This window comes from Cynocephalus volans, chromosome 4, assembly GCF_027409185.1.
Source record: "Cynocephalus volans isolate mCynVol1 chromosome 4, mCynVol1.pri, whole genome shotgun sequence".
NCBI lineage: Eukaryota > Metazoa > Chordata > Mammalia > Dermoptera > Cynocephalidae > Cynocephalus > Cynocephalus volans.
In genome coordinates, this window is record NC_084463.1 from 79,354,960 (window position 1) to 79,365,309 (window position 10,350).

Consider the following 10,350-nt stretch of genomic DNA (forward strand, 5'->3'; position numbering starts at 1 on the left):
AGGGATATAGAGGCATCCTGAAATCACTGCAAGGAAGGAAGGATTTGATATATATATATATATATATATATCATCATCGAGTGCCTGCTATGTGTTAGGCACCTTCATTTATCTTATTTCTTGAAATGCTCACAATGACCTGTGAAGTATTTTCCTCCTTCTTTTTATAGATGAGGAAGCTGAGGCTGAGGATTATTATTAATTTGTCCAAGATTACACAGCTGGAATGCAAATCTAAGACAGATTTCCTTCAAAACTTAAACTCTCTCAGATTGCCCCATGTAGATTCCCAATAAAAGCATGGTCACTGGCCAATATCTCATAAATACTCATTTTAAGAATAGAACTTTTATCTTTATTGGATGGCTGATACTTTGTCGTTGTAATTCTGCCCACACTATAATATATATATATATATTTATTATTATTATTTTTTTTTTCTTTTTTTAAAGATGACCAGTAAGGGGATCTTAACCCTTGACTTGGTGTTGTAAGCACCACAACTCTCCTAAGTGAGCTAACCGGCCATCCCTATATATGGATCTGAACCCATGGCTTTGGTGTTATCAGCACCACACTCTCCCAAGTGAGCCATGGACCGGCCCAGCCACACCATAATATTTTAATGAGGAAATTTCATCTATAGCTTTTAATTTCTCCTTTCAAGGAAAAGAGAGAATTCTAGCTCCTAGATTTAAATGAGTTCAAGTGTGTCTACAACAAAAACACATAGAGGTAAAACTTACTTTATGACTAAGCTATCTGTACTAATCAAACGCAAAATTACTGTTGACAGAAGAACTCTGTATAAAACTAATTAATCTTGGACCTTACCCATAATAATTAGTCACTGAGTGTCCTCATTATAATAAGTAGAGGGGAAAAGTCCCATTATTTCAGGCTTTAAATCAAATGGCTTTCTGATCATTGATTTATGTCCGTACCACTAAGAATGCCACATTAATCAAATAGGTTTGCCAATTATTTTAACAAAGTCACTATTTATTTTTTGACCGTGGTAAACTGTAAGAGCCCTAAAGAGAAGTATCTTGTCTTAAACATTTGTGTATCTTTTCTGGAGTGTTTGGCACAGAGTAGGCACATAGTGACACCTGTTGAATACATTGCTCATTCAACAACTTGTAAAGTCAACACATATATTTTCAAGATTGGTCCCATAGCACAGTCTCAAGGACACTAGAAATGTGAAGATATGCTGGATTACTATGGAGAGGACTAGGAGACTAGGAGAGGAGCCTGCTGGTACCAGGGGCAACTGCAGATTTAGCCTTTAACAAAAGACAGAGTAAGTTATTGTAGGCACTAATTTAGTTCCATTCCCTAGAATCTAAACATTTAAAGAAAAATCGACAGATAGAAACAAAAACTACCACTGACAGACACCATGAAACTTTTTTTTCCTTTTACATGACTCCAGAATACAGTGCAATCTCTTTCACTGTTCTGCACACAGATTAGTAATGTCAGTACTCCTGAAGGACTGACATTCCAGTTTAAGTTTTGGGTCCAGAAAACAAATGAAATAAATAATTTTAGGAAACGTGACATTGTGGCTTCCTTCTCTACTGTTTGTAAACACAAGCTGGTTTTCTGGGAAGAGGAGAGAAGGTTGCTTCTGCTTTATTTTCACATCTGTAACCTCAATATGCTTTTTCAAAAAAATTATAGAAAAACATAAAGACAGAAGAAATAAATTATGAGGTGATTATTCACATTGTAAAGGGATTCTTCATAGGATTACATTAAATACTGAAGTCCCCTAAAGCACTGATTTTGGGATTTGATTTAAATACAGCTTTTCAGGAACACATTTCTTGTGTAAAATGAGGTACACCCATATATTCATCTTAACTCTCCTCCAAAGACAATCCAGCATCTTTTTTTCATTCCTAGGGCAGGGGAACAAACAGTGCTTGTTAAGGAAGTCAATGGCTTTTTGGACGCTGAAGCTTTGAGGGATCCAACCCAAAAAGAAAAAGATGCACTTGTGACCACAGTACTCCCACTGTCCGGCAACAAGGCTCTTCCTAAAACCAGCGCTTTGCTTCACCTTGGTCCACGGCAGTGGGAGTCGGGGAGCAGTGTGCATGAAACATGGAGGCTGCACAGGTCACAAATCTGGCCTGTGGCAGACGAGAAAATTTAGAGAAACAGCTTGTTGTAGCTTATTCTATTCCTTCACCTCTACACCGGTTATAAGGTTTAGAAGGGACTCCTTCTTCACCCCTGAACACTGATGCCCATTGACAGCAGAGGGAGCCCAACTGCTAACTGTGCAAAGAACACAAGAACCCCGGGATCCTACCCACCCCGTCTTTGCGCTGAATATTATTAATTGGTAAATCACCTTTTTCCCATAGAGCAAAAACAGGTATTTTGAGAACTTAATCCCGTGATTCAGCAGTCAAGGAGATGCACAGTAGAGGAGCAAAAGCCTGACAACTTGGCCTGCCTGGGTCCTATCCAGAGAGGATGGCTTTACCGCTCAAACCAGCGGGCCAAGTTGCGTATGCTCTTGGGCCGGTCCCCAGCCATCTGCACAGCCTGGCAGGCCCGGCACCAAGGTTCGTCCCAGAAAGAGGTGATGTGCACGGCATAGCTCCGGCGCCAGTTGAAGTAGCGGCGGTAGACGGTGGGGTGGCGGTCGAGGAAGAGCAGGTAGGCGGCCAGGGAGGAGGCACTAGGGAAGTCGTCGACGTGAATGAAGGCTCCACGGGGCACGAAGCGCTCGTAGTTGGCACGCTCTGGGCCCAGCACCACTGGCACCGCCCCAGCCAGCAACGCGTTGCGCCAGAGCTTCTCTGTGATATAATCCAGGTGCTGCGAGTTCTCGAAAGCCAGATAGAACTTGTAGCGGGCCACTGTGTGCAGGAGCCCGCTGTCGGGCACAGGCCGCCCTGGCCCGCCCCGGCCAAACACATCCACGGGCACATACTGGCTCAGCTGGTAGTAGTAGTGGACCCGGGCCTGGCGCTCATTCCAGTGGCTCACCACCCAGGCCACCAGCCCCCGTTTCCGGGACAGCGGTGGGACCAGGCCTGGCGGCTGGTCGCTGGGGTGGCTCCTGGGATAGAGGTAGCCATAAGGCACGAAGATGTCCGAGTCGGCCCGGTAGGAAAGCGTCCAGTTGAAGAGGTTACCTGCCAGGCTTCGCAGCCCCGGGGAGTGGGAGGGCGACTCGAAGTTCATCCACACCCAGCGCTGGCCCGGGGGTCTGGGGCCCGAGTTCGCCAGAGCTGCTTCTGCCGCCGTCGCCGCCGCTTCCTCCTCGTCGTCCAACACACGCAGCTCCAGCTCCTCCGCTGTGCGCATCCGGACGCCCCAGGGCGGGGGCCAGTCGGTGGATCCCTTCATGAGGTCGCGGTGGTGGAACAGCACGGCCTGAGCCTCTGCGTAGGCCGCACGGTCGGTGAGCAGGCGGCAGCCGCTGATGTTGAAGCGCAGCCGGCAGTCGGGGGGCGGCCTCGCGCCGCCGCCGCGCCCCCCGAAGGGCTCCCACCACAGCAGCACGCTCACCGGCTGCGGCGGGGCGGCGGACGCCCAGGGCAGCGGCGGCAGCTGCCCCCAGAAGGCGTAGGCGGCCAGCGCGGTGCACATCAGGCCGGCGGCCGCCAACGCCAAGCCGGTCCCCGGCATCCCCGGGCCTCGGCGCCGCCCGCGCCGGCGCCCCGCCGCCCGGCCCCTCGGCGCCCCCATGGTGCGCGCTGGCAGAGCCGCCGCCGCTCGCCGCGCGTCCGCAGGCGTGGAGGAGCGACACCGGCTCTCATGCTGCCGCTGCAGCTGCAGCCGTCGCTGCCGCTCCCCGCCGGCCCCGAAGCGGGAAGGGCGGTCCCAGAACCCAAAGGCCCGCGGGCCTGACTCCCCTTCTCTCGAGTCCCGGGCGGGGCGCGCGGCCACGGGGAGGGGAGCCTGCCGGGCAGCCCAGCCGGGCGCCGCCCCCTCCACAGTGCCCCCAGCCCCTCCGGCGCGGCCAGGCCTCCGCCCACTCCCCACCCCCTCCTGGTCTCCCGGCCTCCCCGCCTCATCCGCTACGCTGGATCCCGTCTCAGGGGGTCCCCGGCCTCTCCGCGCACGCCCACCGCTCCTGCCTGGCGCTCGCGCCCGCCTCCTAGCTGCGCCCCGGCCCTCGCTCACGGTGGCCCGAACCCTCGCTTTCCAGAGTGAGGGCCGGGTTCATCCCGGGGCGCGGCAGGGGGCTCGAGTCCCTCCAAAAGCCGCTGCGGCGCTAGAGCAGGCGCAGGCAAGGGCAGAAGGCGGACCGAGGATCCGAGTCCTCTTCCTTCCGCACCGCCCTGCTACCCGCCAGGACCTCCCGGCCCGCCGAGATTACACACTGTGGAGTCAGCCCGCCGCGGCTCGGCCTCCGGAGCATTTTGTGAAACAGTTTTCAACGTGAGTAGTCAAGGATATTCCTTTTGCCTACCGCCCCAGAAGAGGATGGAGAACAGAATGTGTTCTGAGCCACAGAAAGACGATTTTTCCTTCGCTCCCCACCAGCTATTTCTGACTGCCTGCTGATAGCATTCCTTGTACTAAGAGGCCAAAGACTCACAAATCAGTGTTAAAGATGTGGCTCCTGAAGCCCTTGTCTCCAAGGACCTTGTCGCCTATTCAGTGAGATGAGGAACTTACTGCCTATTCAGTGAGATGAATGAATGAACATCACTATTAATTTTACTAAGCACTGAAGAAACAATTTCTGCACTCTTGAAAGTTATGCAGAGTACTTTGGACTATAAAATGATGGCCAAGATAAATAGCACAGCACCCAAATTTAAGGTATAAAGGCTAAGTATCACACTGGCCTCTTCAGGTTTATCAATTAGGCACCAAGGGAGGTATCTGCAACTACAGCCACATAAGGAGTTTTCCCCTAGGGCGGCTCGATTTTAAATTTCTGGGTTGGATTTTCATTTACGTTATTCAATTTTTATTCAGCAGAATTCTACATAGGCCAGGGGCGAGGCTTCTGACCCAAGGAGAGGAGATAGAGTTGAGAGAATTTTTAGTAAATCACATCTGTGCATCATTGGGGTCCCAGCCTACTGTGATATGTTACAGGATGTTATGGGAGAAATAAACATTGGTGGAAATGAGGCCAGCCTTCCATGTGTTTTTGATGTTATATGTACAAAAAGTAAACTTGAAAAAAACAAAAACGAAAGGGCTGGCGTGTTCAGTTGGTTAGAGTGCAGTGTTATAACACCAGGGTCAAGGTTCAGATCTGCATACAGGCCAGCTGCCAAAAAGAAAGAAAGAAAAATAAATAAATAAACTCGGGTTTGCCAGTTGGGTTTATTGTTTTGAGCTTTTTCATTAAAAATCAAGTACAGAGTGTAAAAGCTTCTGTGTAAGTGGTTTCAGGTGGCACTGCCCACCCACCCACAGCAGCCGTTTGAGAGCTAGATGGAGAGTGTTAGGTGTTCCGGCTTGTCCATCGACCTAGTGACACTTTCTACTACACACTGAAACCTTTTACAAAGTTTCTGGGTTTTTTTATTTTAAAAAACAGAAATTAGAAATTCAAAAATTTTATTTGAAAAATGTGAAATTAGAAATTTCAGTGATTTTCCACTTTATTTTTAAATAAAAGAAAAAGCTCTAGATGCATGCACAAATGGCCTCTTTCAGCCAAATAAAGGAAAGAATATATGGGCTTTTCTTTTTATGCAATTCAGTAATCTATACATTCATGCACATTTCTCTCCCACATGAGTTAAATAAGACATCACGGATAAAGCCTAAAATTGTGTCAACACATGGAAAGCAGGCATTTTGTAAATGTTAAACTGCTTGTTTGCTTGTTTCCTTCCCCTACTCCCAATATTGCCTTAAGTCTTCCACATGTTCCAATTAAACCGACTTTTTACCTGAAGAATGATTTAGATCTCATGAACATCAATTTCCACTGTGTTCACTTATCTTGGTAGAGTTCAGGATCATAAACTGTGTCTACTTAAGTCTTATCTTGGTGTGTGTGTGTGGGGGGGGTGATACTGAGCACGAGGGTGTGATTGAACATTTACCTGCTAAGTATACTCTCATCTTTCTTCCTTGAAGAAAGAAAAAAGCAGTTCAAAGTCCCTCCCAATATTACGAATATTACGTACATACTGGGAAATGGTGAGAGACAAGTGAGCGGGTGTGTTTGCAAAGACTAATCTATATGCAAATAGATGAACATTGTTTCCTTTGTCAGATGCAATATTTTAATTATATATAACGACAGATGAGTATGGAAAGGACTGTTGGTTAAACATTATTAGTAACTGTGTAAGATCAACAACAATGCACAATTTATTGTTCTTTGCCTTGCTAAATCCTTGATGGAAAAATAAACCTAACACAAGTTAATAATCTCTTTTCTTTTTATCCAAGTGCAAAAATTTGCTGGCCCTAAAAGAAATTGTTATAGATGGTCAATATGAGAATTTATTATGTTTACTTCAGGGTTTTACTCTTCATGCACTCAAGTTCTTCCTTCACTGAATAGGTAATAAGAATTTTGTATGTTCAGAAAAATGTACATAGTGAAATTTTGGTTAAAGTTGGAAATATTTGCATGATATTTTAAATATTTCAAGGGTTTACCTCTGCATTCTTCTTGTTAAACTACCCTTTCCTAAAATAGAAATAACTTGTGGTCTCATGTAAACGTTGTGGAATACAAGACTTACACTAAAGCAAATTATTTTCACATTGAGATAAACATGTTATCATATAGTGCAATGCCTGGCACATAACTGACAAATATTTAATAAATATTTATTAAATAAATTATGGATGAGTGAGTGAACATCATTATTAATTTATATTTCATGAGACACTAATTAAACAATTCAATTTCTGTACTCATGAAGATTATGCGAAAGACTTTGAACTATAAAATAATGACTAAGATAAAATTATAGTACCCAACCAGAGCATAAAAGTGGTAAATATCACACTGGCCTCCCCAGATCTAATTCAGGTTCACCAATACTATCCCCTCCCATTAGCCCAGTCTACTTGAGTCCTCGGTCAAATGAGTTAGCACAAATCCTGTACAGTTTCAGGAACTCAAATTTATCTGGTCTTGGCTTACTATGGTACCTGCCCCTCATCAGTACTTCTGTGTGGCTACATCCTAACTCAAGGCAAGCAGACCCTAACTCAGAGAGGCAGCCCAACTCTCTGTAGATGGAGGAAGGGATTTTGACAACCCTCTCCCACCCGTGACCCCATATCTCAGGAGTACTTCAGGAATACTTCAGGGCATACTTCAGGAAAGAAAATGGAGAGAAGATGTGTTTTCCCTATAGATCAGGTAGTTCTGCCTTGACCAATAAATTTGCTCCAAGCAGCCAATCAGCACAGAACAGTGGCTCTGACTGTGTGTGCCCCGGGGCACTCATTCCTGTGATTCTTTCTCTAAAAGGGGCCTGGAGCACTTGCAATAGTAAGGAATACTTGTTGGATTAAAGTGACCCAAATTAGGGACATATACAAGATTTTGGACAAGTGTGGAAAATGGAAGGGTAAATGCATGTTGTTCACATGACAAGGGAAAAAACATTCCTGAAGAAGTGGGACAGCCAAATTTTATAGTTCCAGGTCAAGTTTTCTGTGGCCAAATAAACCACAGCCCAGAAGTTTTGCATGCTGTAGGAGGGTACTTCAAAGAGTTCATGGAAAAATTCATATTATCTTTTAATCCTATTTTTCCACAAAGTTTTTGAAGTACCCTTTTATAAGGGTGAAATCACATTAATAATGCTGGCTATAAGAAGATTATTTTCAATTACTCCAAAAAGAACTTTTAGTCTGTACATAATCTTAGTAATGTTTAGTGCAGTTCAACAAACTTCTGGTCTTGGAGAAAGAGAGGGAGAGGTGAATAAACACTACCCAGGCTGTCAACTGCTTTGGGGGAACTACTTCTGTCTTGGCAGCACCATTGGGCATTGCGTAAAAAGGAAAACTTTTTCCTGAGTGAGCATGCTGTTCGAAGACATAAGTTCCTGGGTCATCTGAGGCAGTAGGGAAATAGCAGCAACTCTTTAGTGAAAGACATAGATGCAGTCTGACTCCTTGTCTGCAGAGCCCACCGTTGATCATTTCCACCTCTGAATAGCCATTTTGCCCCTTTGGCTGCTTTGAAGCTCTCCTGGGCCCAATTTCCCAGCTTACAGTTTGAGAAATATTGATGGGGATAGTTTATAGAAGATTTTGATGTGATGACCGTAGGATCTGCTGTGTTCCTTTAAAAGATAAAATACTTTAGATTTTCTATACTTTTATATAGTAGGGTATGATACCTTTGTCATTATCAGGCTTGTGGAGTTATTTCCAAAGTGTTTCCATTTAGTACAGGACTGAGAATGGTTCCATATTGATATTTGCAGAGCCACATTATGGTCAGATCTTGTTTGGGTTTGCAAAACCTGCGAAAGTTATAACTTCATTCAGTGACATTTATTAAATACCAATGACGTGCCAGGCACAAAGTGTAACCGAACAGACAAAAAATATCTGCCTCTGTGGGACATGCTAGCTATCACACTCAACCAACCCATCTGAATTATAGCTTTGGAGCAATTCCAGACCTAAAAGAGTCCAAAGGTTAATGTCAGAAGCTGTGAATGTGTTAGGCCTTCAGTAACCCTGCCCACTTGCCCTTTCCTTTTTTATTTGGTGGCTGGCCAGTACAGGGAACCAGCCCCATTTGCCTTTTGAAGCAATACTTCCTTGATTGCCTTGTCACTTTGTCCTTTGTTATGTTCATATTGATCAAACATCATTGTCAGAGTAGAAAGTTTTCTTAGGCACCCATCTTTGCAATTTTCTCATCTCCATTTACCATTTGTTAGGCGGGGTTTGTCAGATTGTCAAGGAAATTTTTCAAGGTAAAAGGAAGCAAGTTTCCACTGGGGGAGGAAGATAGACATCAGTCTCTCCATCTAATACATTTCATTCTCTCTCCTTTATTTAGAGACAAGACATGGAATTACGATTTAGGAGGAAACCCACATACATGTGCTCCAAGCAAGAACTGTAATTAAGCCAGACAAGACTAAAGGCAGCTGTATTAGTAAGGATTATTTTGGTTTCAAAATATACCACATATAAAGAAAACCACCAGTCAACAAGCCCTGTTCATTCACACAGTTTTAATCAGCATTTAGTCCCTTACTCTTTTTTTTAATTTTGTTGTGGTAAGAATGCTTGAAATCTACCTTTGTAACAGATTTTTAAGTGTACCATACAGTATTGTTTTATATAGGCACAATGTTCAGTAGATCTCTAGAACTTATTCATCCTGCAAAACTGAAATTTGGTACCTGTTGATTAGCAACTCCTCCTTTCTCCCTCCCCCAGGTCTCTGGTAACCAACATTTTACTCTCTGCTTCTATGTATTTGACTACTTTAGAAGATTTGTAATATAAGTGGAATCATGCAGTATTTGTCCTTCTCTGACTGTGCTAAGCACTTCTGTGCTTATTTCATGTAGCATAATATCCTCCAGGTTCATCCACATTAACCTCCAATCCCGTCGTGTGTGTGTGTGTGTGTGTGTGTGTGTGTGTGTGTGTGTGTGTGTGTGTAGGAAGTAGTATAAATCTGGCTGAAACATTCTGGGAACTAAGTGGGTTGGAGTTCTTAAAATGAATTATGTTGACTCTGAAGTTGATCATGCTACTTTCATTCACAGCTCTTGTGTTTTATTCATCTCAGGATGTAAACTTGCAGATTTCTATCAGGATTATGGAGTCATCTAGGCAAAGAGAAAAACCTAAGGGGTTTCCTATTTGTTTATGAGTGGAAGTGAAAATATTCCTTAAAATGCCAATTTAGAAAAATTGGATGCAAAATGAATGCCTATCAATAAGGACAAGGTTAAGTAAATTATGGTAGAGCTATATCATGACATATGTAACCTAAAAATTCATGATTTAGACAAACATTTATTACATAGGAAAATGGCCATAATGTATGACTAAGTGAAAACTGTGGGCTATAAAACAAGTGTAATATGATAGCATTTTTATTAAAAAACAAAAACAAAAACCTCCTCATTGTACAATTTCCATCTCTATAAATATTTCAGTTGTAAGACAAAAGATGTGTTAATAAGATAAACTGGTTGATACAGCTCTTTAAACATGACTAAAAAGTTGTCTTTTCAAAAAAAAAATTCCCCATCTGATGCAGCTATAAGGAAATAGTCTTCAGAGTCATTTCAGTTTTCTAATTTTTTATTTCTGATCTTTAATCTGCATGGCTCACAGATGCCATAACTATTTGGCCAAATTAGGAAGTGGGGTGTAAGCCCCTATGACACCAAGTTG

The 10,350-nt window shown here is 44.0% G+C and overlaps 1 protein-coding gene across 1 annotated transcript; it reads right to left on the reverse strand.

Annotated features, from left to right (window-relative positions):
* Positions 1 to 2,499: 2,499 nt before the first annotated feature.
* Positions 2,500 to 4,393, reverse strand: FUT4 (fucosyltransferase 4). Its single transcript, XM_063094841.1, has 2 exons — positions 4,258 to 4,393; positions 2,500 to 4,172 (listed from the first exon to the last, which is right to left on the reverse strand). Exons 1-2 carry the CDS (start codon positions 4,391 to 4,393, stop codon positions 2,500 to 2,502), a joined length of 1,809 nt encoding a protein of 602 aa, XP_062950911.1.
* Positions 4,394 to 10,350: the final 5,957 nt, after the last annotated feature.

Coding starts and splice junctions, on each gene's coding strand:
- FUT4 (XM_063094841.1), bottom strand. CDS start 4,393: ATGCTCCGGAGGCCGAGCCGCGGCGGGCTGACTCCACAGTGTGTAATC. Junction 4,173..4,257: donor CGCCTTCTGCCCTTGCCTGC/GCCTGCTCTAGC, acceptor CACTCTGGAAAG/CGAGGGTTCGGGCCACCGTG.